We start from the raw sequence: 25,983 nt of genomic DNA, 5'->3' as shown, positions 1-25,983 counted from the left end.
TCCGGCTCGTCCATACCTCTTCCCAACTCAAGTCGTGACCTTCCTCTTGACCAGCCTCACCCACCGTCGTCTCCTCCACTCACCAGTCCTCCCACGACTCTCCATCCTCGCCGCCTCCTCCCAATCGCTATCCTTCACCGCGCTCTTCTCCTTGTTCCCGCGCTTCTCCTTCTCCTTTTCTCGCTTCTTCCTTGCCTTCTCTTCCTCCTTGCTCGTGCTCCTCACACCGACCTTCGGCACCTCGTAATCGCCATAAGCAAGCCAGAGATCATCTTCTCTGTTTGCTCCTGACCCGGGCGCGGGCGGCAGATCCCACACCCACCCGCCAAAGTCGACATTGATACTCTCTCTTCGATTGGTGCTTATCCGGCGTAGCCTCGTCCCAGCACCGTCCTTGCCGTCATCCGTCCACCCAGTAGTCGTTTGTGCAACCACGGGCTCCCCCTCATCATCCTCTGAATCATGATTCAAGACGTCGTATTCCACTCCGATGACTAACCGCTCATTCACCCACTCCCCGGCTTCCAGATCCAGCTCCCACTTCTTACTCGCCCACTCCCACCCCTCCGGTGGCTCGACATCCTCAAAGAAGCGTGTCCCGCGCGGTCTGTCGCCTGCTATGCGAGCCGGAGATAAAGGGTCGTAAGGCTGAGACGTGAACAGGTGGGGTTGCCACTCTGCCGCCGGCTTCTTGGCGGATGTAATGGATGAGAGGGGCCGATGCTGTAGCTCGAAGATCTCGACTTCCCTGGTCTCCGGGGTCGAGGAGAGTGTAATTTCTGAAAATTTGGCAAAGGAGGACTGAATGGCGTGCGGCGTGGCTGGTAGAGGGATGCCGGTATTGGGGACATATTTCTGATGCTTGTGATTCACGTCGTTGAGGGCGAGGTTTGTCTGCTGCTCGGCCTGTGTCCGCAGCTTCAAGAGGTAGGTCTGTGCTGTGGGATGGGAGGAGATTGTGAAGCTCCAGCCGGTGAGAAGGAAGATAAGGCGCCAAGGAAGGAGGTGAGCGGTGATGAATGATAAGGTCGTCAGAATGGTGAGGTACAAGAAGAGCTGGGATGAAAACGTCTCGTCGGAGAAATTCGTGGCAGGCCCGATCGTGCTGACCAATGCGTCGTGGGCGTTGCTGAAGTCGGCCATGCTGTTCTGCAGGTCGCGCATGTTGCGGAAGAAGTCCTTCGATGTTTCGCTGGCCGGTTTAATCACCGTGGCTGGGGCAAGTGCAGGACCCGTGAAAGCCTGATGGTACTCTCTTGCCATGCTTGCGCTGGTCACAGGGGGGGGTGGAGGGTGGCGGGACGTGAAGGCCGGGATCATGATGTAAAACAAGGCAATGGCCATGGGAACGACAATTAGAAGGTAGGGATCTAGACAGACGAACGTATACGTTGCGAGAAAGGATAGAGTGTGCGACGGTGTCCGCCAGGTGAACAGGCGGATGAGCCGGTTCTGGAAGACGAAGACGATGCCGATCCGCGCATTGAAACGTCGAAAGTTATTGGTCATCACTGGTAGGCTGAATGCCGGACGTGAGACGTAGATAGTCGAGCGAGGGTCAATTGGGGTGGCAGATGAGTCTTCATCTGGGTCATCCGTAGGCACAACTTGTCGGAGTAGACTCGAAAACAGGCGGTCCTGGATAGATGTCCTTAGGCTGGGGGTCACCGGTGTCTCCTCCCTTTCTTGCTCAGCAATGCTGATCTGAATGGGCTTATGTTTTGTAGGGGATGGTGATACTAGGCTCCTGAGCCTTTGTCTTCTGCCTTCACCATCTGCATCGGAGGATGAGCCGTTGACATTGGTCGTCGAGCGAGCGATGACTGGGATAGGCTCATCGCGGTTGGCAAAGGCTTCCGCCGTGTATTCGTCCATGTTGGAAGCGTCTTTCAATCCCGCCAATTCATTTCCAGATGGAGTACTCACCGACTCGAGCAGGAGCATTCATTCTGCGTATGTCTCGTGATGACCGAAGGAGCACCAGAGGAACATGTGGAATGATGTTCAGACACGTGAGCATCAGCCACAAAGTGGCTTGTCTGTGGCGCTGACGACTACTCCTCTTTCAGGTTAAGGTGACATGCTTGCAAAGTCGAAGTTAGCGTCGAGGTTTATTGCGCATCTCCCTACCCATGCATGAGCACGACCCAACCGACCCCGGAATTTTCCATGCGCGTATCGCTCCCTCGTGAGATCTGTCACGAGTCTCGTTCGAGGATTTGAGATGAGAGTCTCTCGTCTAAGACGATCAAATTCGAGACGAGATTGCGAGAGGTGCACGCCCATGCTAGTGGATGGTCACGTTTGATAGCCAATCTTTGCACCCACCCTGCTTTTAGGTCGCTGCAGTGCACCCAAAGCGGGAAAGCCACACCTTAAGAGGCATCCTCCGTGTGGCTCCTCCACTCACGATCGCCCCCCATAGCGTTCTAGCTCATAGACCAGCTCAGGCCAGCTCAGGCACAACGGCGCCCGTAGGCGTGGGCAACTCGCCCCAAACCCCTGGTCGGCTCCATCCAGTGCAGGTCGCTGCTCTCCCTGCGGATTGACAAAGAGGCACTTGTGGGCAGTTTGATTATTGTCACCGCAACATTGAAACCAGCATTATTTTTGCCCTTGTATTCTCTCAGAAACCCTTGATCCTGAAACATCCTCTACCGGGATTTCGTCCTGCTTCATCTGGAAGCCAGCCCTATCCCATCCGGCTTTTTGGAATCATCCATCCCCTGACGACATTCCAACACACGCGTCCAACCTGTTACCCCGTACCAACCAGCACAGGTACCCCGGTCGCGACCGGGTCGATCTGACTTGCACTTCATTGCAGTCACCATTGAGTCCTCCCAATGGACTGAGAGAGCTGAACACCGTGTTGGTGTTCGACGTAGAATCATCGGCAAGTGAGCTGAATGTGAACTGAATGTGAAAAGAGGTGGGAGAAGGCCACGATGCCTTACCGACAAAATGCAGGTGCATCTGCTGGAAACAAGACCCGACCCGACGAGGCGGATGGCAATGGTGGTACGAACCCCATGCAATGTCAATGGCTAGCTGCCTTTCATCAGCCAAAACTGACATTGTGCTACGATGCAGTCGCACTCGACGTTCATCCACCGACCAAGAAGCAGCCGCCTTCTTCGTTCCCTGCTGGGCCCATAATCACAACAACGCCGTCAGCGGCGGCGTCGAACCGCGGCTCTACTGAAAATGTAGTCACATCTCGGAGAAGGCAGTCGTCGATCCCCAGCATTGCGAAAGCCCCAATGGGTCCACGCCCCTTGGATTATGGTGGTAGTTTGGGCAAAAGGTACTTACCACAGTCCGGGACCTGCACGTTCCATGCTAATTCGCACCTGCCAGGGCGGCCAGCAATTCGTTAGCTCCTCAGTTTAACTCCTTGCGAGGTGCCTCCGCCGTCGCTTCCCACGATCCATACACGAACGAGTTATCCATCAACGACATTTCACGATTCAGCTTTGCATCCATACAAGCCAAACCTCAACTGCAAGACGAACGTGACGGGGCTTTGAATCTGGGGGACTTTCTCGAGCCCACCTTCAATTTCGATGATTTCCAGGACACCATTGTTGGCACAGAAGGCCCTAGCCTGAATCACTTCCCTTTGCCAGGGCGGAGCACCACCGTCAAACCTACTCAGCCGACTGGCGCGCTTGCTGTCGAGCAGAAGCGGCCCGTCACGCAACCGGCCATTCCCATACCATCTCGGAAAGGATCAGGCGTGTCGTCGGTTACTCGCAAGAGTTCGACAGCCTCCAATAACTCCAGGGCCTCTGTCAAGTCCGACTCCATGAGTACAACCGCGACATCGATACTTCGCGGCAGAAGGCAAAGCCACTTTCCGCCTAACTCGTTCAACAACGCAACCCCGGCCCCTAAAGCCCCAAGAAAGTCTGTTGGGCCTGGAACCTTTGTCGCCCCAGATACTTCCGACAAATCGACTGTGAGGCGGAGACCAAGTGCAGGTGGGAGGAAGGCAACCGCAGAGAGCACAAAGGGTCTGGGATCGAGAACCTCGGCCGGTGGGGCAGATGAGAGCGGTGCTGAAGATACAAAGACATCCGGCACAACCAGGTCGAGGCCATCATTGGCTGCAAAGCGGCAGAACTCGAAAGATCTGCTCACCCCTTCGAGAACACCGGATCCGTCAAGGTCGACATCGACCACAGCACCGCATACGCCGACAAGGAGAAGCGGAACACCGGGTAGGACAACCACCCCGGGAGCCAATGCCGAGAAGAACCGTCGCGTGTCTGTCATGCCCCATCATGCGAGCGGACTGGGTGCACGAACAATCAGCCCAACCGATGCGCGACGAGTGAAGCGGATGTCCATTGTCCCTCCTGCACCACCATTGCCTCAGAGTCGCATATCGCAAGCTCCGCCGACTCCTCAACCAGAGCCGGTCCCGCAACTGCCACACTCCGACCTTCAATCTCCCGCTATTCCCAACCGCAAAAGCCTTACCCCGTCCTCCTCGAGGACCACTCCAGATCCCAACCGCAAATCATACAGTTCGGGCCAATCTTTATCGTCAAATACGAGCTACAATTCTGTGAAGAACACTATAGTCAACCCTGCGAGGCTCTCTCAGGCGATCAACTCTTCTCGGCTACCCACTCCTAAGCCTCGCCTCGATAGCTCCACAAACAGCAACTATGAGATGGAAGTCCCGCCAGTACCTGCCATACCAAAAGCATACGAGTCTCCTGGAAGCGAACTTGATCAGCCCTTCTTCTCGGCAAGGTCGTCTGGGTTAACGCCATTCGATGGGGCTATCTCTGCAAGTCCGGTAGTCTCCACGATAGCGGACGCCATGAAGACCCTCGAAACTCCACGAGCCCCAAGCGATGCTTCGCACAATTCCAACGCTCCACCAGTTCCGACTTTACCATTGGAGCCAGAGCCAGAGCCGCAGCCACAAATGCAACTGCTACCACACCCGGGACAGCAACCACAGCATAAAGCGAGCAAAAAAGCATTACAGACTCTCAGGCTCCCGCCGTTGAACTTGTTGCCACTGAGCACGCCAACTTCAGCTAAGATCAGGTCACTTAATGTTAAGCCGGAATCTGGAGGCCCACCCACGACGCCTCCTGGCATGCGAAACAACATGAAGACACCTAGTACACCTATGACGGCCTCCAAAGCAAGTTTCTTCTCCAGAGCCAACAAGCCTGCTGAGGATGCTCCCACGATGCGAAGTAGTACTTCGCACCATGCTCTGCGTGCAGATGAGCTTCGACCTCCGAGCGAGATCAGTCCCAGCCTTCCAGTATTCTCATTCGAAGCAGACAAGTCAAGGACAATCTCACCATTCGTGTCTACGTCTGTTCCCAAAAGTAACGACGAGTTCTCCAACTATATGCAGCCTAACTTCATGGCCCAGCTGAACAGGAATCCAAGCCAGCCTCGACCGAATGGTCCTCGTGCCCCCAGCTTTTCGGTAACGCCAAAGGCCGAACCTGCACCAGCAGTTCAAAGTCCCGTTGAGAGGCCAGCCGAGAGCGAGTCCGCTTTCTCTACGTCAGCATTGAGAAAGAAGTTGAGTCGGAAGTGGAGCGAGCCGAAATTACCTGAGACGACTTCGCAACCAGAGGATCTGTCCAAATACGACAACATGCCACCACCAAAGCTGCCGGCCTCTGCAAGCTGGACAAATACCCAGACTGGGCCTGCAAGCCCTCACCGTCCGTCATATCTCAGGTCAAGGAGACAGGCCTCGACTTCAAGTACAAACACTGTACCACCCCGGCAGGAGAGTTTCGATAGTGCCGCCTCGGCTGGTCGCCCTTCGTTTGAATCCGGTAGAACACTAATGATACACGGAAGTCGGTCAGAATCGCTCTCTGCAAGTACACCAAATCTTGTCAATCACAGATCTCCGCCACAACGGCAGCAAGAACCACCTCTTGACGGAGACGATATGGTTGCCGAGGAGGAAATGAAAAAGCTTGCTTCCAAGAGAAAAGACTTCGAGTCAGCTGCCCGAGAACTGGACAGTCTCCGAGCAAGAGCCAAACCAGCCACCCGAATGTCACAGAGCACTGCGTCACGGATATTTGACCTGAACATCTTTGAGCGGGGTGAAATTGTTGACTACCCAGATATCTTCTTCACCGGGACACTGAACTCTCGTAAGATTATCGGCGACCCGGGTTCCACCTCGACCAATTTCGGCTACGACGACGAGCGTGGTGACTACAACATTGTCGAAGGAGATCATCTGGCCTATCGCTATGAGGTAGTCGATCTTCTCGGCAAGGGTAGCTTTGGTCAAGTCGTACGATGTGTCGACCACAAGACTGGAATTCTCGTGGCTGTGAAGATCATTCGCAACAAGAAGCGATTTCATCAACAAGCTCTCGTGGAAGTCAACATTCTGCAGAAGCTCAAGGAATGGGTAAGTTGAACAAGCAAGCGATGTCTCAGGCCTAGCGGAACTAACAGCGCTTCAGGATCCTCACAAAAAGCACAGCGTGGTCAATTTTGATCAGAGCTTTTATTTCCGAGGCCACCTCTGCATATCCACCGATCTTCTCGGAATGAACCTTTACGAATTCATCAAGGCTCACGACTTCCGAGGGTTTTCCCTCAAACTCATCCGGCGTTTCACCAAACAGTTGCTGCAATGTTTAATTTTGCTACAGCAGCACAAAGTCATCCATTGCGATCTCAAGCCGGAAAACATTCTGCTGGCGCATCCTGTGCACTCCGAAATAAAAGTCATTGATTTTGGTTCGAGTTGTTTTGAAAACGAAAAGGTGTACACGTATATCCAGTCACGGTTCTATCGGTCTCCGGAAGTCATCCTTGGGATGTCCTATGGCATGCCAATCGACATGTGGAGCGTTGGCTGCATCCTAGCTGAGCTTTTCACCGGCTATCCCGTCTTCCCGGGCGAGAACGAGCAAGAACAGCTTGCTTGCATTATGGAGGTCTTTGGCCCTCCGGAGAAGCATCTGATTGAGAAAAGCAGCCGAAGGAAGCTTTTCTTCGACTCGATGGGCAAACCTCGTTTGACAGTATCGTCTAAGGGCAGGAGAAGGCGACCCAGCAGCAAGGACTTACGCCAGGTCTTGAGATGCGACGACGAAGCCTTCCTGGATTTTGTCACCAAGTGTCTCAAATGGGACCCGACACGACGAATGACGCCTCAAGACGCGGTGAAACACGAGTTCATCACCGGGATCAAGGTGAGCAGCACGAGCAGGATTAGGAGCGCTACTCAATCGGCTGTCAACTCGCCCGTGAAAAGAGTCAACTCGGTCACGACCTCCGGTAGTGCCAGGCCGTTGCCCCAGCCACCGTCGACTCTGAAAGCACCAGTTGGAAGCCGGCAAGAGACCTCTCCAAGCAAGCCCGGTGCCAGGCGTCAGTCAAACATGACGGGACCTTTCGCTGCCACATCTCAAGCAAAGCGGGCATCACATGCAGCGATGAATTCCTCAGCATCCAATCCCAGTCTAACGCGCCTCACGATCGGTCAAAGGAGTATGAGCGGGAGGTCCGACTTGGCTGCAGCGGCGGCTGCTGCCAGTCTGGTCAAGTAGACACGGATTCATGAGTGTTACAGCAGGTACAACCACGAACTTTTGAGAGCAATGAGATGCGCCCTGGTCTGATGAATTGTGAAAGAGACAGAGGGACGAATTTCTTACTATCTTTAATGAACATATAGAAGCCTGTCAGCATAGTTGTCGCCGCACTGGTCGGCCGCACACGACCAAGGCTGTCCCTCAGTCCTTTGGAGCTTGGGGCTGGGACGAGGTTGGCGTGAAGCCATATTGGCATCGGGAAGTCCCCTTTGCTGAGTAGGGTGTAATTCTGTATACCACCAACAAAGAATCAAGAACGATCGAGGATGTTCCTGTATACCACCAACTAAGAGTTAAGAACAGTCGAACATGTTCGACATGTTCGACCTGTCAAACCACCCCGTCATCTTTGGTTTCCCGAGGCTTTGGTGCAAATACGACAAAGGGAACCTCAGACGCGGTGAGAGTAACTGGGAGGTAACATGGACAGATGCGGAGAAGTACTGTACTCCGTAAACTGGGCTGGACGGCTAGCAGTTGAGTATGTACTTAAGGCTCGTGTTTGTACTCGGCATTGCTGCGGACTGACCACCGAGCGAGTTGGAAGGCGTGAACTCAGCTAGAAAGTATCGAGAAGAACCGGCACTGCGAGTTCAAGACTTGGAGGAGACGAGCGCCAGCATGCTCTCTGTTTTGTACGGAGTATTATGCCGCGTACAGGGGGAAGGGCACCGTCGTGTGAAGGTGAAGCACTTGCTGGAACATTGGTGTAGTACAAAGTGCAATTGAACATGGGGCTCGTCTTTAAGTTGTATGTACTCACTGCTGCACTGCAGGCACATTCCCCCATGCAATGCAGAGCAGCGGAAAGAAGCAGGCAGCAAATCACTGTAAGTGTAAGACCCAACCACACATTGCACGTATGTACGGGTCCTTTACGCAGCGCTAGGAAGTTCATTTCGTTATCGACGATTGGGACTCGCGATGCCTCCGGAACAGCGGAAAGAAGCAGGAATACTCCGTTGCGAAAACAGTGTAAGATACCCAGGCCCATTGTATGTATGTACGTGACATTCAACCAGCGCTGGAAACTCGTTGGTTATTGACGGCTCAATGGGACTCGCGAGGTCTCCTGCCTGTACGGAGTACTCCCTACCAAACCGCTGATACTGTATTGTCTGATTCGTGTTCAGGAGACACGGTATTCGTACTCGTGGGAGGCAGAAGGATGTATTTGCCGTGTGTGTGAGTTGTCGATCAATGCTTCCTGAACTGGCACTGCTGTCTTGATCCATTAGCTCTACCCCATCTTCCATCTTCCCACCCCATCCACCATTTCGTGCCGTCTCTCCTGTGCTTCGCTGCGGTGCGCTGCGCTGCGGTGCAGTCCCTCACATTCCGCGGCATTAGCAGCAGTCGGCGAAACATTCGCAGCAATCGGCACAACACTCGCAGCCCTCTTCGCACACGAAACAACAGCACAGTGCGGCAAGACTAGACACAGCCAGCAGGTTAGCTCTGGTATCTCTCACTCGTCATGTCTTTGCGTGTGCGGGGGTGGAATCCAAGTGTGGTGGTGATGTGGGCTGTTCCTTACCAAGCGCCCAAGCATCCGCGATCCTTCGACTGTCGTGGTTGAGGAGGAGGCATCTGTTGTCCGTAGCTCATGTTCGGCGGAGGGCCCTGCTGGTAGTAGCCGCCCTGCGGAGGTGGGTAGCCGCCTTGTTGAGGGTATCCGCCGCCGTACCTAGAGATGAAGACAGACTTAGCATATAGTTCGCATTGTCGGAAATTGTGGGCAGAAGAGTGTTTGCGCGATGCGCAGGCGATCATCGAAGCTGCAGAAAGCTGGTGCGGGTAGATATGTAGCTGTCACGTCGGAAAACTCGTGCCGCAGACTTGAAATCTGGGATCATGCTGGCACTGCACGTCAGGGCTCAGAAGGAGCGAGTGCGACTCACGCTTGCTGGGGGTACTGAGGGCCGCCCTGGTAGTATCCTTGGTTCGACATGGCGACGGTATGGTATGGCTGTGCGGAATGAGTGTGTGGATGTGAGCGGGAATGTCGCAAGTCGATGACGGATTGAGTGAGTGAGTGAGTGAGTGATAAGTGTTAAGGTGCAGGGGAGAAGGTGTCAAGAGAGGGTCCCGTCCAAGTGATTCGGTATGCGGCAGCGACAGCGAGAACGAAGTGCTTGACTAAAGCTTGGCCACTTGGGGGTGCCTGGGTCTGGGCGCCGGGTGCCGGGTGTGCCGCCTGTTGGAAGCCTAGACGAAATTGGGGGGGCTGGAGCCGGTAGGTGGCCGGTTCTGATGGACGATCGATCGGGTGCTGTTACAGAATTGTTTCAAGAATGGATGTTGTTCTGCCCAACTTCTTTAATGCTTTGCATTGACGGCGAAAAAGAGAATATGACCTCTGCCATTCTATTTCGGGCGTGCAACACGGCAATTCCTGTAGCAAGTGACTGTCTCCAGCCAGGCCGTTCGACGCTCGCATGTGTGTCACTCAGCTCGAACTTTGGCAGAGGCGTCTCCAACCGCATGGATCGGGACCCGGCTTGTAACTGCCTATTGCGCAATGTTGGAGGCGCAGCTGAAACTCGACGTTGTTTGCAACTACTCCGTACTGTACGTGGCTTGCGGGCCACGGAGAAGCAATCGCTTGCTTGTCGCTGTCATTGACTCGCCTCTCTCACTGTGTCTAATAACCAATAACCACGCACGAGCAAGAGAGCTGACCTTCCGCCACATTCGTGGCTGAGGAGGATGTCACCTACCATAGGATGCTCCGCTACGGTCGATTGCACTCGGAACATGCTGCGCCTGCGAGCCCGGTGACATGTCCAACTCCAGCAGCTTTTTCCATGGCGCTCTTTGAAGGGGAAGTTCACTTGCTGCGCGCAATAACCACAGGGTGACGCCTCTGATAACAGCGCACGACGGGGTACATTGGTGATGAACACGGCGAGGAGCCGCCAGTATCACAGTCGACGCAGTCGCAGATGGCGAGCCTTCAAGCAGCACAAGTACAGCTACAGGGATATTCCTTGATTTCGAAAGCTGCTCTTGACTACCACACAATACACCCCGATAACATGAGTTGTTACTGCAACTCAAAGCACTTTTATGGTCCGCCTCCAAACGCCTGCAGAGACCAGGTAAGGAACAGAATAAAACCCTGCCTCAAAGCTACCCAAATTTGGCACTCATTGTCCCACCCATCTGTCATGGTACCATCACCAGTGACCACCCGAGAGAAAGAAGATCTGGCATGATACCATCACCAATAGCCACCCCGACCGAAAGAGAAATCTGTCATGGATACATGAATCAAAAGGTGTTGACCGTGTCAAGCTGTGCCTGCTGTGGCACCTCAATCCCGTCTGTCCAAAAAAAAAAACCCAACCAACCTATTGCATCTCGGACATTTGTATACATCTCAGAATAAGCATACCCCAGAGAAATTCCCCCTCTGACCAAGTCTACACAACAAACAAGATACATGAGAATGATATAAGTACCAGATCCATCTTCATCTCTTCGTGATCATGATCGTGATCTCCTAGTAAGTTTTCGTTCATAAACGTCATTCAGTACTGTTGGAAGGCCAGGCCGGCTTCGTTGACATTGACAGGGTAGAACCCAGCAGCTTGGCTGTACATGGCGGCGGTGTGCCGCATCATCACGGCGTGGTCGACGTTGGCATAGTTCTCGGGCATGGGCATCATGTTGTCAAAGTAGAGTTGCTCCTGCGTGAGATCGATCACCGCGGGCAGCATATTGACGTTGACACTGTCGACGAGCTCGAAACTGTCGGTGTCGTTGCCGTTGTCCATATCGTTGGTGGCGTGGGGGTTCGAGGCGCACTTGATGTGTTCGTTGACGACCGCAGGCTGGAAGGTCATGCTGGGGACGTTGATATCCTGGACGATCACGCGCCCGTTGACGTTGAGTTCCAGCTCTTCGTACATCCAGTGCTTCAGGAACTCCATCGGCGGCGAGTTGCCGCCGCCCATGCCGCCGCGGCCTTCACTCTTCTTGCCCCGGCCGCCACGGCGGTTCTTGCACGGGTTGAAGTGGGCGCGTCGCAGGTGGGCCGCGGCGTTGTAGTTGGCCCCGTAGCTCTTGCGGCTGCGGCAGGCCTTGCAGTTGGCGAGGAACTTGCCGTCCGCGGAGGCGTCCTTGCAGATCCACACGCGGCGGACCTGCGAGTGGTGGCGGTCGATGTGCCGGCGCAGCTCGTGGTCGCCGTGGAAGCCCTGCGGTTGATCGTTACAGAACTCACAGAAGGTAGTCTTGCGCGGCAGTTGCTGTCGGACCGTCCGCGTGATCTCGGCCTTGTGCTTCACTGTACCGTCAGCGGCCTGCACGGCGACTAGCTTGGGTGCGGGCATGTCGGCCTGCTGCTGCGACGATGCGACCTCTGCTGCGAGACGCTGCTCCGTCTTGGGAGCCAACAGTCGTGAGACGGTGTTACTGCTACGAGGCACGACTTCCTGCTGATTGGAAAGCCCTCGAGCGGACGACACGAAACACGATTGAGAAGAAACGGAAACAGATGAAGCATTGCTCCCGGAAGAGGGAGAATTCTTCATCTCAAAACTAGAAGGAGACGATGATGAGGGAAGCCCCTCCTCATCCTGAAATGACACAAACTCGTTGCAACCGAAGCCGGTTCCAACCACGGAAGAAGAAAAAGGAAATAGTTGCTGTTGTGGTGGTCGGGCGGCGTCGTGGCCAGCCCTAGCCGCGTTGGCTTTGTGATCCTTCGCCGAACTCTGCGAGTCCATGCGAAACATCCCAAAGCCATCGCAGAGAACATCACTTGTGTTGTTACGAGACATGGGCTCCGACAATACTGTCGAGGGCGCCGTCATGCTCGAATCACTAGTCGTCGTCATCGGAGTGTACACTCCTGGTGACTCTATCGCTGGAGAATACGGTGATGATGTGAGCTGGGAAATCTGGTTGATGTTGAACTCACCACGCTCCACGTGTGTAGGAGGCGTCAACGAGATCGTCGGCATGGCGTAGTCATCCGGAGATCGTGCAAGAAAGTCTGCCGGCGACATATCCTGGACCTCCTCAATGTAGTGGAGGTTGGATCCAGTGTACCGATTGGGATACGACGTGGCTGTCGAGCCTCGTCGTTGTTGGCCGCTGCTGCGACGGGGGATGGGGACGGGTCCGATCGTCGCTGAGGAGTGCGGAAGAGACGACGTCCGTGGTGCGGGTCGGCCTTGTTGGATCCGTGACGACGTCGACTGACCAACTGGTGCTGAGATGTGTCGCTCAAGGAAAGGTGCCGATGGAACCGAGGAAGCCGACGGCGCCTTATGCTCGACCGTCAACCAAAGCAGAGGGGAGGAACAGCAGGAGTACATACATGGCCGGGACGCTTCGGATTGGGTTCCAAGTCACCAAACATTGCACCGGACGCAGTTCGTTTCGAGGGAAGTGAGGTTCCATATTGTTGAGAAGAAGCTGCTGAGCTTCGGATCTCCGAGTTCATTGAATTCCAGGCCCGTGCGACCTGCTCGCGGTCGGCAGGAGAGAGGTGCTGGTATTCCTGCTCGTACGCTGCCCGACAGGACTGCAGCAGCGCAATGACTTGATGAGCACCAGAAGCCATGTCGTCAACTACAGACACTGAAGTGACCAATTGTCGTTGACAGGAGACGAAGAGAATAGGCCGCTCAAGACTGGCTCGAGTGTCAGCCAATGGGGCTTCCACCGTCAGTTGGTCTCTCATACAAGCTCGTTCAATCACTCACGATTGAACTACGAAGGTTTGTAGTAATGTCGAGATCGTGAAACAAGAAGCTTTTCGGGTGAATATTGGTAAGGAACAAAGGCGAAGTGAAGCGGTGACGGTGTGTCAAGAGCGTGGTGAGAAACAGCCTTGAGAAGAAGAGCCCACAGATGGGCTCGGGGGATGTTATAGGACCCTTCCTCTGACGGCAGTCCAGACGGGACAAGGCGATCAGGGAACACGAACCGGGCGTGGGAGTGACCCCCAGATGTTGAGATGGCAGGCAAACTGCCGTTTCGAAAGAACGGGTGGAACGGTCCTTGCGACACCCAGGCCGGGCAACTTGGTGGAAGCTTGCTGATCTTGCTTGGACTCCCGCGGAAGGCCTGTTCGTTCCGTTCTGGCTTCTCATGGGCGCGGAAAGTCCCCCTGTCCACGCCCGTGCGGCAGGCCCTGGTCGGTCGCCTGGGCTTCTAGGCACTCTTTGAGCCTAGAAGCGCCACCTTCCGGGCGTCTCATTCGCCTGTCCAAGGCGCCATACCAGGCCGGTGCTGGTGCAGGCTCGATCCGGTCGAAGCGGCATCACGATCGTCTTCTTGCGAGCAAACCGCAAGCCAATGGTTCACTTTGTAACCTCCTCGAGTCTGTCGATCACCATTGGCCACCTATGAAATTTCCCTGCACGGAGTCGGAGGGGAGACGACGTTTATTGGAGCCATGCAAGAACCTGCACTGTTTCTCGGCCGCCTCACTTTCACGGCCTTCGCTCAGCGAGTCAAATTTTCGTGTGACTCGATTCATGCCCAACATCAACCTAAACGCGGACTTTATGCAGACCGTCTGGCCGTCAGTCACGAGAGCGTACCTCGTAGGTAGGCATTTCGACGGCGCGTCCAACCGAGCCCGATTAGCCTTCGTCACCGCCCAAGTACAGTTACGAGTACCAGCACGCGGTCAAGTTGCACAGAACAATGACCTGCATCGCCCACTTGAGCGTGCTTCCGAACTGGTTCACGCGAAAAGGACATTGCGTTCTCTGTGTAGCGTCACAATGTGTACAACCCCGCGCAGAGACGTCTGTATGTACATAACCGATCCAACCAGGGGAATTGAGTCATCGTTACTAGGTCGCTGGTGCAGGAGTTCATGTGGTCTTCTCAAGTCTGAATGAACCCGATACAGACAGCCCAAGGCCAGGGAGACTCTACCACGGAGAGATGGCACAAACAGAGCCAGATGCCCATTTGCTGGCGCTATGAATACTGCATGCCCAATTGTCTAGTACAATCCTGCGCCAACCTTTGCTCACCGCTGCAGTCTGCTCAGCAGAGTACTTGTACAGAGCCGGAGCCGAGTTTCCACAAGTGCGGCAGGATCGAGATGCCTTTTGATTACATGAAGTAGGAGAAGGCACACGCTCAGTCTCAGTCATGATGCCGGCCCGTGATGGTTCGCAAGAACTCATGTTTTCACCGCAGAGAGAGGTAGGTTCCGAAGCCCCCGTGCCTACACAGTACACAGTACAATTCGGGCTACAGGAATCATCTTTCTCGAGATGATAACCATTGCGAACTCGTCATTTCAGCCACACCCGAGCTGGCACTCAGCTGGGCCGGGACGGTGATTCGCCCGCTGCGGGTGGTGGTGTCGTCTATCATCACGGTTATGAATCCCATTACGAGTACTCCGGACGTGCCCCGCGTCATTGTTGCTCGTGTCGATCCAGTGTGCCCAGTCCTTGTGGCTGCTGATCGAGTGTTGAGTTCGCCATCTAAATCGAGTATCCCTCAAGCGAGTTCGGGATCACCAGAGAAAGTGAGTTCATGACGCGAAGCGAGGGCCTGCAGATCGGGCAATGATGGACAGGCACGACTCGCCCGGATGGGCCGAAGCGAAAGGCAAGCAAGTTTGATGCCACCTGGCACGTGACGAGTAGCTCGTGCCTCGTACGAGGTACGGTAGCCCAAAGAACCAGTTCGCACACGGAAGGTCTGCCGGAGCATGACTCAGCATGTTTACTCGTCTTTCCCAAAGCGGAAGCTTCAACAACTCGACAAGACCAAATCCATCGAAAGCCAGCCACCACCTCGTCCACTGCAGGCGTCTACAATGTCGGTCGGCGAGATATTCTCCAACGCGCAGCAGTCTCTTGTTGGCCACAAGGCTCTCGCGAAACGACTGCGCCGGCTCGAAGACTCGCCGAATTTCGAAGCGCACCTCAAACAATGCGTCTTCCGCCTGCTCGACGTGAGCAAGTCGGAAGCAGCTGGGACTCGTGTCATCAAGTTCCTCACAACCTACCTCGCTTCGGATGATGCCTCGAACCAGATATCCTCCAGCATCTTATTGGCCATCCTTCCCTTCCTCTGTGCCAAAGACAAGACGGTCCGGTATCGCGCGACGCAAATCACCTGCCAAATTCTGGGAGTCTTGCAAGCGATCGACGATGACTTGTACAAGGTCATCAGACATGAGCTCATCAAGAGACTGAGAGACAAAGTACCTGCGATTCGACTGGAGGCGGTCATGGCATTAGGTCGGTTGGTCGAGAGCGAGATGGAAGAGGACGACGATGAGCAGGACTCCGACGGAGACTTTGCGCCTGGCTTGCTTGACAAACTACTGGATGTCCTGCAAAATGACACCAATGCCGAGGTCCGACGAGCACTGTTGGTCAACCTACCTGCGACACCCAAGACTCTGCCCTACCTACTCGAACGTGCCAGGGATCGTGATGGACCTACTAGGAGAGCCCTCTATGCAAAGCTGCTCCCCAAATTAGGCGACTTCCGACACCTATCTCTGTCCATGCGAGAAAAGCTGCTGCGATGGGGGCTGCGGGACCGTGACGAGAGAGTGCGCACCGCCACAGCCCGAGTTTTCCGAGAACATTGGATCGAAAACTGCGCAGCGACTGAGCTAGCGAACTCTGTCGAGGATAGGGGTGAAACGAACGGAGATGAAGAGACAGGCGAGAAGAAGGAGAAGCCGGGGTTCCACGAGCCGAACATCGCTGCCTTGCTCGAACTACTGGAGAGGATTGACACTGTGAATAATGGCAACGAAGATGGAGTTGCGCTCGAGGCAATGAAGGAATTCTGGGCGGGCCGACAAGACTATCTTGACTCAGTCACCTTCGACGATGAATTTTGGGACCACCTGACACCGGAGTCGGCATTCATGGCACGGACGTTCAACGACTATTGCCAGTCAGACCCGAAATACTACGGGTTGATTGAAGAGAAGATGCCCGAAGTCACACGCTTGGGGTTCCACCTTCAGAAGCACATCAATGAGCTTACCAGTAGAGTCCAGACTGCTACGGAGGCGGGCACGGATGAAACTATGGCGCTACAGACGGATCAAGAGTTCATTGTCGAGCAAGTGCTCTACATTGCTCAGTCACTGGACTATACTGACGAGATCGGGCGACGCAAAATGTTCTCGTTGCTTCGGCACGCTCTCTCGATGGCAGATCTGCCCGAGGATTGCACTCGTTTGGCTGTGGAAGCGCTCCGACTGGTCTGCAACCCAGATGCTGCAGGCGAGCGAGAATTCACCGCAGTAGTACTCGAAGCCATTGCAGAAGTGCACGATAACATCACCTCTTCCGACCTCGAAGGCGAAGCAGACGACGATGATGCGGACAGCTTCGTTTCCGCCAGAAGCGAAGTCAGTGGCGACTCGACGCCCAAGCAAAACGAACCCAAGAACAAGAAGACCAAACCACCTCTCACCGAGGAGGAACAAGAGGCCAAAGCCATCAAGGAGATTGTCATCAACATGAAATGTCTACACATTGCGCAATGCATGTTGCAGAACGTGGCCGGCAACTTGCAATCAAACATCGACTTGCGCACCATGTTTGACAACCTGGTGATTCCGGCTGTGCGGTCTCACGAGTCTCTGATACGAGAGCGAGGCGTCCAGTGTCTGGGCCTGTGCTGCTTGCTTGAACCGAAGCTGGCAGACGAGAACATGCTGCTGTTCACGCACTTGTTGAAAAAGGGCCACGAATCTCTACAGGTCATAGCACTGCAGATTCTCTGCGATATTGTTCTTGCCCGAGGCCCGCCTCCAGCGACACCGGGTCCACCAGAGGACGATCCGTCGGCTTCATCTCCCAGCACAAGCAACGAAGGCGAAGAAGCAGTCGCTTCTACCAGCTCTACAAAAGCCCTAACGTCGCTCCTGTCGCCCTTCATCAAAGCCCTCTCCGCCACATTCCCGGACGATGTGCGCCTCATCGCCACCACCTCGCTGTGCAAATTCATGCTCTGCGGCTTCTACACGGGCAACGAAGGTCTCTTTGATCAGATTGTCGAGCGTGCCATCGGCGTGACCGCAAAGGGATGGGAACTGCTGGAGAAGGTGAGGAACGCGGTGCAAGTCGAGGGCAAGACCAAAGATACTACACAGGATAGCAAGGAGGCAGGAGCAAAGACGCCCAGAAAAAGCCAGGCGAGAAGTAGCAATGATGGTGCCGCCATTGGGAACCCGACCGAAAGACCGAGCGGCGAGGGAATGGAGCTGTGATGATTGCCAATGACGCCAAATACCAGATGCGCTGGATAATGACGGGATGATGGATTTGGACGTGTGTATGCTCTTTGGCGGGCTTTTCTGTTTTTCGCTTTTGTGGCATGCATGTCTGGATATGAGTACTATGCCTTGATGGTCACGGGTACATAGGTACAGTACATACTGTATCTTTGTAGCACAATCGAAGTTCTGGGTATCATCCATCATGACACGACGGTTCAGCACACATCTTTTCCCCCATCTGATGTATGCGCCGCGCCCATCCCTAGCAGTGATCCGCTCAAAGAGCGCTCTGTTTCAGCCGCGATCCCTCGCTACGGGGCGAGAGTCCATAGCATGGCAGACTCTCCATGCATGCACACATGCACTGCAATGGCAGAGGCGCCCTCACAGAATGCCCTGCTTCTGCAAATCCAGATAAATCCTTTCGGGCATGACGTTCCCCTCGCCATCCTCCATCTGCACGACCTGATCGTCCTTGACCTCGCGCTCGCGCTTCTCCTTCTTGATCTTCTCCCACAGCCTCAGCGCGTCCTCGATCCCCGTGATTTCGCGGAACAGGCTTAATCCGCCTCCGCCACCACCGGCGCCACCACCGCCACCACCACCCGACACGCCCGACAAGGCCGACCCGGTGATCCCCAGACACTTCAAGCCGTAGATATGCCGCGCCTCGCTGAAGTGCTTGTCAAAGGCCCGCCGGCCCATGTACACAAAGTTGCCGCAGATTTCGCAGCTGAACTCGACGCCCAGACCGTGCAGCTTGTACAGCCAGTAGGGGATCGGCTTGCCGTCCCACGCGAGCGGCAGTTTCAGGGGGTTGTAGATTTTCTCGTCGCCTTCGTCTTCCGAGCCGGAGTCGTCACCGCCTGTCTTTCTATTTGCGGCGCGGCGGTCGCTCGCCAGCACGGCGGCGTCGTCTTCCGCGAAGAGGGCGTCCAGTTCGGCTTGGCGTTCCCGCTCCGTCATGCCTTGCTTGCGCTCGACGTTGACACGCGTGTTGGAGCGTTCGTTGGAGAGGATGTCGGCGAGCGCGCGAATGCGGTGTTCGTGCGAGGCAACGGCCCGCTCCTTGAGTGCCGTCCCAGAAATGGGTAGGGATGAGGGTCTGGATGATGTGCCGTCGATCGCATTGGCCGGGTCGGGTTTCTTCGCCGCCGCATTTTTAATGTGTTTCTTGCCTGTCAGGTGCGAATTGTAGACGTTCTGGTTTGTGAACTCCTTTTCGCACGCAGCACACCATATTCCCGTGCCGCTGCCTTCTGTTCGAGGGCCCGCGGATGTGTCTTGCTGCTCTTTTGTCTCTTTCGTCCAGCCTGGCACTTCGCCCTTCTCCCACGCTGTGTCGAATTCGCGTTGATGCCTGAGGAACAGCTTCGGCAGGTCGTCCAGTGGTCGCGTCCGTCGCACAAATCCTTCCAGGTACCTGTCGAGCCCGGCGACGTATTGCAAGTACTGGTCTGTGATCTTGTTCTGACGTCTGATGGGTAATCGCGGCGCTTCGAAGGCGTCGAAGCTGTCGAGGTATTGTAGGTACGTCAGTCGCTTGACACCCGGGAGGTTCAGGTACTCTTCATGGAGTTGCGTCAGATCCAGGAACCGGCCGTTGGACTCTTCGCCGCTGAACATGTTGTCCACCTCTGAGGGGATATATTCGCCCTCCTCGGGCCGTCGGCGCTTGTAAGCGCGTTCGAGATTCTCGACGGGCTCATTGGGGTATCGGCGATGGAAGTCCTTGACCTCCTCGAGCTGCTTGTAGAATTCATCGAACGGTTCGCCTGTGGAAAGAGACTGCACTTCTTTCGACCGCAATCCTTCAGCGTCCTTGTAAATGTCTAATAATCGCTTCGATTGTTCTTGTATGCGGGTCAAGAAGCCATTGATTTGGTGGTCACGGATTAGTCGGTCTTTGATCTGTCAACGGGCGTTTCAGCGTCCAAGACTCTAGCCGGCGGAGGAGGAATCGCACTTACGTTCTTCGGATCTTCTGCCACGCGGTCGGTGATGGCTTGCTCCAGCCGCTCCAGGTCCTCGTGGAGGAATCTCTGGTCTTCCAATAACATCGTGAGCTGCTGCGATGCCGGTGCATGTAGGTACGAGGGTCACCACGTCGAGAGGGTCAAAAAGTCAGGATTTGGGGAACTCGATGTACGGTGGCGCGTAGGTGCAGAAGGTGGCAAATCACAGTTTCTCAGCCTCGTCACTTCTTGCCAGGCTGTGCCGGCAGCCTTGTCGCTTGATGCGAGGCTGCGTCCTTGCGCCAAAGACAGGAGTTCGAGACAACCGGGCCAGCATTGAACGCCTGGAAAGGATGTCATAAGTGTACAAAATGATTTACAAGTGCTGCCTACGTAACCAGCCTCCCTAGCTCACCCTATACATCCATATGTCCACACTTCGCCAGAAAACTCCAAACTTCCACCAGAGCGAGCTTCTCAAAGCAGCCGTGTAGCCTGGAAAGACCATCGCATTTTCCTGCAGTGCACAGAACTGCCCTTTCCCGTCATATCGACAAATGATCTCTGTCCAAGAACAAACCGTGTAGAAAATATACCAGTAAGCCCCTCGATCCAGATCAAATGAGGTGGAGGCTCCAGAAGGTGAAGTCTTTACAAGGAATCACCACTGCAAGAAAGTGGCCACCCTTCATGGCTTGTATCTTGGCAGTTGTTGGTCCGTGTCTGTTACAGTGATAACCGCCGGTTCGTCCGAAGCAGCATCTCCCCTCGGTGTATCCTCTGCTGCGTCGTCGGCTCGGAGGTTGCGGGAGTCTTGGTGGCGTCTCTGATACGTCGATTCAATCTCGCCCAGGCGTGCAAGAGCCCGCTCTTCAGCAGCTTCTTGCGCCTTCGACTTCCCCTTGCTGTCGAGATCGAATGCACCAACTTCGGCCCCAACATTTGATGTGACGGGGCTGCCTATGCCAGACTTCTCCTTGCTCGATTCTTTTCCTTCGTGACTGCGACGATGCCAGAATCCGGAGCTTGACCCAGAGCCTAGACTTTCGGCAGACGTTCCGGTCATGGCCTGGGATAGATCCGCTCCCAGCAGCATATTGTTGTCCGATATGCTGTCCATTCGAACGGTAGCTGGGGGAAGAATGACCGTGCATTCCGGCCCATTCTTGACGGACGAGAACTTCTCCGTCTTATCCGCGCACTCAATCTCCAGCTCCCATAGCAGTTGGTACGACCGCGAGACATTGTACGTGGTGAAGTTGGGGGTTAGAGGTGCCTCCAGTCGGGATCCCAATTTCGCATTGGCCAGACGTAGGTCAACCAGCTGCCCAAGGTTCAGCGTCGCCTCCGCGGCTGTCGTCATGCCACGGACCATTGTCAGCGGCTGATTCAAGGCCTTGTACGACAGCATGGGGATTTCGTATGTTTTGCTGTCGGAAAACGTGCCAGCCGCGCGGCAGCGAATGTACGTCTTCAACTCGATCTTGGCCGCCTTGAGGGTTACGGCGGGTAGCGGCGTGGAACTGTCGATGGTGGTGAGCCCGGGGGACAAATCTGGTGTCGCTGTTATCAGGAACGGTATTGGATCCGGGTGCATCAGCTGGATGATACTCGGCGCCTGAACGGTGAGGCTGAAGGAGAATTTGGGGAGCGAATCGCGCTGAAAGATCGAGCGAGCGCGATCCCGGAGTCCAAGACTGGTCCCGGCATGCTCTGGTAGGAGTTTCAGTGTCGAGATTGTGAGAAGTCGTTGGTCGGTGACAAAGTTGTAGTTCTGGATAGGTTCGGGGGTCGACAAAGGGTGAAAGATAATCGGTCGGGCCGAAACCTTGCTTTGAGGCCCGCGGATGTGATGGAGACCGTCTGGCTCGGTCAAGGTCACGTCAAGGACGTACTCAATAAAACACTCGGCATGACGGCCGAACATGTGTCTCGAATGATAGCATGACGCCGGAAGCGTGAGTTCGAGACTGTTCACATCTGCAGTCCCTCGGAAGTGATCCTTGGGCTTCCATTTCTCTCCTGCTAGAATGCTTGCTGGGTCCGCTTGTTCGGGCACGAGGAACTCAAACGACCAGCTGAACGTGCCGGCTTTGTGGGTATATTGCCCTTCATAGAGAACAAGCTCTTGTTTGAAGAACTGTGTGCGCCCACGATGATATGTGACCGCTTGGCCGTGTTGCTGGATGATTCGTGATTTCGCCCGACCCCAGAATAAAACGACGACTTTCCCAATCCCGACCTCGTCCGCGGTATTGAGGATCACTCTGCCGCTGATGGTGTCACCGGGAGAATAGTGAGCCTGGTGAGTGTCGAGTTCCAGAGAAAGTCCCGGGGAGTCTTCGGCTTTGGTGAGGCCCATCTTGGCTCAGGGGAGGAGTGTGCTGAGAGCTAGTCGCTTGAGTGTTGCTCGCTCGTTGCTTCATCCTGTGTCTTTCTTTGGTTATTAAAGCCTTTGTCGAGTTGTATATAGGTGCTCCATCGACGTGAAGGGGTCACCCGTTGATAGCATATGCCCAGGCTGGCCAAAATCCGAGTACGGTACACTGCCACAATGGGGGGACTGTTGTGCTTACTCGTTATTGGCCGTTGTAGGCGTGGGAAAGCCTGGTAAGGCGTTCTGAGGGTTCCACTGGAGGCGATCGCAGGGCTGAACTCGGGTGATCGGCTTGCCTAGCCAGTCCCTGCCAGGCACAGAGTTTCTCGGTTTTCGGTTGGAGGATGCGGAGTATGAAGCTGAAGGTCGTGTTGAAACGGGCTTTCACAAGCCGCAGACATTCTTACCAACAAAACGTGGTAGCCTGCGGTCCTGAATTTCGTCTGTTGCCTAAGGTGGCTCTGCTTCCTCTGTTCCTTTCAAGTCCGACTGATATGGGCAGCTTCAATAAAACGGGATCACCAATGTACCGCCTGAGTTTGCTGTGATCTTGTCGATGTTCACATTCAGCAATTATGGAGGCTGGGATCCTGACCATACGACGTAAGGTGACCTGATATCCTTTGATACCGTTCCATCACCGAGGTCACAATGATGCTGGCCAACGCCTGCCAAGGTGTGTCTACTTGGACGATGCTACGACCCGGCCAAAGCCAAAATTGGTACGTAGAGTACCGGAAAGTCTGGCAAAAGCTTATAATCATTGTCCTGTGCTCACCCCAATCCCAAGTACGGCTTGAAGGTGACTGTGATGAGCATGGCGCAGCATCCTGTTTGGATGTCAACTCGGGGTCTTGTGGTTGGCGGGCCATCTCCCTTATGAGTACTCTGTACAGCCTAGGTCCGAGTACACGAAACCATGCAGCGTCATATATGAGTTTTGATCGGAGAATGGATGGTGAATGATCCTTCTAGTCTATTGCCGCCTCTAAAGTGACTGCCATACTCCAATAATCTAGCCTCTAGCTCTGATCGAAGTTGTTGCCAGTCTATGTCGTGGCTCAAGCCTCTCAAAGCTTGGAAGGATTTGGTCTATATCTTGGCCTTCGTCTTCTTCGCCGCAAAGCCCTTGCCTCCGGGCTTCAATGCGACAAAAAGACCGACGCCTTCGGTCAAGATCTGACGATCCTCAGCCTCGACCGTTGCCCTCACGAAGATCTTTCGCCCCTCAACTTTTTCGATCCAAGTGCGCACCAGCAGCGGCACTCCTGTCGGGACTGGTTTTCGATATTTCGTCGTCAGCTCTGCTGTCATGATCGATATACCCGGCACCGTCATGGGTATAGCTTGCTGGTGAGCATGGGCCGGACTGACTGATCGGTCAGGTGGGATACCAGCTGTCTCTGTCATGGCGCTGTTGCTGTTGATCAAGAAGCCCATAATCTCGTCGATTATCGCGGCGACAAATCCACCGTGGGCGATGCCGGGATGCCCATTGACTCCCGGGCCTGTGGACAAGAATGCACGGACTTCCGATACAGTCGGCTGGGCTACTGATGCTGTGGGCGCGGTCTCAATCGAAGCGTTCTGATGGCCATTGTCGTTCCGCTTGGCCCTGCGCGTTTGACATACGCAGGCGGTGATCGTGGTTTCTGTAGCCAGAGTTTTGGTGAAGAACTCGCCTCTCCCATCCTTCATGGGCCGACCGAACCGAGAGGGAACCACGATGTAATCTGGATCAGACAGTAGAGTGGCACACCAGGGCACAGCTCTGAAGTACGCAGGCTCCGTCGTCGGCATCCTTGCACCTCGGTATGTCATACCACGTCGATGTTCGTGCTCGGACTCTTGGACGGGGGTGGTGATTTATACAATGAGCACGTGACCAATTTCCACTCCAGCCTACACTTTGACGAGACCTACGGACGAGAGGCGGCTGCAACCCATCCTTTTCACCGCTATCAAGGCTTGAGGTATATTGAAATCGAAGACTCCTTGTGGCTGCAGGACGTCAACTGTCATTTAGGGTGGAGGACAAAACCTTATCGGAGGCTGCAGTCAAATTCATTAACGCTCCGATTAGGAGATGAACCGAGCGTGACCGAGGCAGTCGCGTGGGTGGAGTCATGGCCGAGTGATTGGCCGCTCTTTCACCATCAACTCAACTGTTGCTCACTTGAGCCTCATTCACTCTCGATGTGTAGAGTATGATATAAACAGGAATACGCGAACCCTGAATCGACAATCGACAACCACTCAGCAAGTCACGTCCATTCACTCTGATGTAGGTATCGGATACTCGTGCTCACGACTACTTTGCCTTCTTCTCGTTCGGATGGCCTCCACGTTGCATGATGGGCGAATTGGCCATCCTCTCCCAGTCATGGATCATGTGGGTGTTCTCTATGGACAATCGAACTTCCTCCCCTGCTCGATCAACAAGGTCATCCCGATAAGCGTCGGCAGCTTCTTCGAGAGTCATCTTGCCGTCAAGGACATCCCTGTATTTGAGAACGATGCTCCTCGCATCCGCGATACCATGGTTTAACCCCTGACCTCGGTGGAATGTCATGGGGTGAGCAGCATCACCTGCCAGTAAAACCCTGCCTTTCCGGGTATCCCAAGGGACCGGCACCCAGTACGAGATATTGTTCACATGAACCTTGGTGTCCTCAGGGAGCCAGAGATTCGCCGATCGAAAGGGTTCACCAAAGGTCTCAGCCTTGGCTTTCAGGTTTGCTAATGAGCCGACTTCCTCGCCCTCTCTCTTCTTCCAAGTGGTCTGCAGTTGGAACACCCAGGTCGCTGGGTCATTGGGGTCTGGTACCTCTTGGACTTTGGATACTCAGCACGACTGTCATCAACACAGACATCAAACTCACTCGAAATCCATAGCCAGTAACCATCAGGGTGGATCGCGTGTGTCACTGAGATGAACATCCTTTGGTCAGCAACACTGCTCGTCCCAGGCATATGGAGTAGACTAACTTATAGGGTGTGCTTGGCGAACGAACAGGGCCTTCTCCGCATCGTTATAGCAAACATGCAGATTGACAGCCGAGTAGGGCACTGGGGACGGCCGTCCCTTCTCCCCCAAGATAGACAATCTCACACGTGATTGCGCGCCATCGGCTCCGATGAGTAAGGTGCCTGTGGCTTTCGTGCCATTCTCAAATACGGCGGTGACGGTGGAGTTTTCGTCGTCGTATTCGACGGACTCGAGCACCTTGCCATACTACACCCGTCACTCGTTAGCTGTCGCAACATCACCGTCCGAATGGCGTCGAGACCTCACCTGGACATTAAGGCCTTGGGCGCAGTAAGCTCGGAACCCTCGCCTGGGGACCCGGTACATGTGCAGCAGTGGAATGTTCTTCATCAATTCCCCGGTTGCGCCATTGAAGGTAGGCAGGATGCCAGGATCCGGGGGGTCGAAATTCGGATCCACCGAAGCGGTCTGGATCCCGTCGAAGAGCTCTTCGGGCAAGCAGTCCTTGAGCATGGGAAGACCCCATTGTATTGACATGCCCCATTCGCGCGGACGGTAGGTGCTTGCTGAAGGTTCGGACTCAAAGATCTCACAGGATATGCCTTCCTAGATGTCATGGTCACCCGAGCGCACTTGCCAGAGGCCGGGTAGGAAACTTACTTTCTTGAGGCCCTGTGCGATAAGCAACCCAATGATTCCTGCGCCAAGATCCGTCAATTGGGCAGTCCTCAAGCCGCAGAACGACCGTTGTCAGCAATGTACACACCTGAGCCAACGATGAGAACGTGCGGTGATTGGGTCGCCAT

General features: G+C 54.8%; 8 protein-coding genes across 8 annotated transcripts; 2 read left to right on the top strand and 6 right to left on the bottom strand.

The window, feature by feature from the left end:
- Positions 1-27: 27 nt before the first annotated feature.
- A1O7_10092 (uncharacterized protein) lies at positions 28-1,875 on the bottom strand (the record flags this gene model as incomplete). Its single annotated transcript, XM_007764076.1, has 1 exon — positions 28-1,875. One exon carries the CDS (start codon positions 1,873-1,875, stop codon positions 28-30), a length of 1,848 nt encoding a protein of 615 aa, XP_007762266.1.
- Positions 1,876-2,948: 1,073 nt separating this feature from the next.
- Positions 2,949-7,571, top strand: A1O7_10091 (CMGC/DYRK/DYRK2 protein kinase; the record flags this gene model as incomplete). The annotated part of the gene is made up of 3 exons (XM_007764075.1): positions 2,949-3,307; positions 3,361-6,421; positions 6,477-7,571. The coding sequence occupies 3 exons, from the start codon at positions 2,949-2,951 to the stop codon at positions 7,569-7,571; spliced, it is 4,515 nt and encodes a 1,504-aa protein (XP_007762265.1).
- Positions 7,572-11,149: 3,578 nt separating this feature from the next.
- Positions 11,150-13,191, bottom strand: A1O7_10090 (uncharacterized protein; the record flags this gene model as incomplete). The annotated part of the gene is made up of 2 exons (XM_007764074.1): positions 11,150-12,892; positions 12,946-13,191. 2 exons carry the CDS (start codon positions 13,189-13,191, stop codon positions 11,150-11,152), a joined length of 1,989 nt encoding a protein of 662 aa, XP_007762264.1.
- Positions 13,192-15,420: 2,229 nt separating this feature from the next.
- On the top strand, positions 15,421-17,847 carry A1O7_10089 (uncharacterized protein; the record flags this gene model as incomplete). Its single annotated transcript, XM_007764073.1, has 1 exon — positions 15,421-17,847. One exon carries the CDS (start codon positions 15,421-15,423, stop codon positions 17,845-17,847), a length of 2,427 nt encoding a protein of 808 aa, XP_007762263.1.
- Positions 17,848-18,240: 393 nt separating this feature from the next.
- A1O7_10088 (uncharacterized protein) lies at positions 18,241-19,916 on the bottom strand (the record flags this gene model as incomplete). Its single annotated transcript, XM_007764072.1, has 3 exons — positions 18,241-18,415; positions 18,476-19,767; positions 19,827-19,916. The coding sequence occupies 3 exons, from the start codon at positions 19,914-19,916 to the stop codon at positions 18,241-18,243; spliced, it is 1,557 nt and encodes a 518-aa protein (XP_007762262.1).
- A 583-nt stretch (positions 19,917-20,499) lies between these two features.
- Positions 20,500-22,173, bottom strand: A1O7_10087 (uncharacterized protein; the record flags this gene model as incomplete). The annotated part of the gene is made up of 1 exon (XM_007764071.1): positions 20,500-22,173. The coding sequence occupies one exon, from the start codon at positions 22,171-22,173 to the stop codon at positions 20,500-20,502; it is 1,674 nt and encodes a 557-aa protein (XP_007762261.1).
- Positions 22,174-23,280: 1,107 nt separating this feature from the next.
- On the bottom strand, positions 23,281-23,988 carry A1O7_10086 (uncharacterized protein; the record flags this gene model as incomplete). The annotated part of the gene is made up of 1 exon (XM_007764070.1): positions 23,281-23,988. The coding sequence occupies one exon, from the start codon at positions 23,986-23,988 to the stop codon at positions 23,281-23,283; it is 708 nt and encodes a 235-aa protein (XP_007762260.1).
- Positions 23,989-24,499: 511 nt separating this feature from the next.
- Positions 24,500-25,983, bottom strand: A1O7_10085 (uncharacterized protein; the record flags this gene model as incomplete). The annotated part of the gene is made up of 6 exons (XM_007764069.1): positions 24,500-25,023; positions 25,071-25,115; positions 25,177-25,423; positions 25,484-25,783; positions 25,838-25,875; positions 25,944-25,983. The coding sequence occupies 6 exons, from the start codon at positions 25,981-25,983 to the stop codon at positions 24,500-24,502; spliced, it is 1,194 nt and encodes a 397-aa protein (XP_007762259.1).

The sequence above is a fragment of the Cladophialophora yegresii genome (assembly GCF_000585515.1).
Source record: "Cladophialophora yegresii CBS 114405 chromosome Unknown aczIN-supercont1.7, whole genome shotgun sequence".
Lineage (NCBI taxonomy): Eukaryota > Fungi > Ascomycota > Eurotiomycetes > Chaetothyriales > Herpotrichiellaceae > Cladophialophora > Cladophialophora yegresii.
The sequence above is the reverse complement of the archived record's forward strand: the minus strand, read 5'-3'. Positions and strand labels throughout refer to the sequence as shown.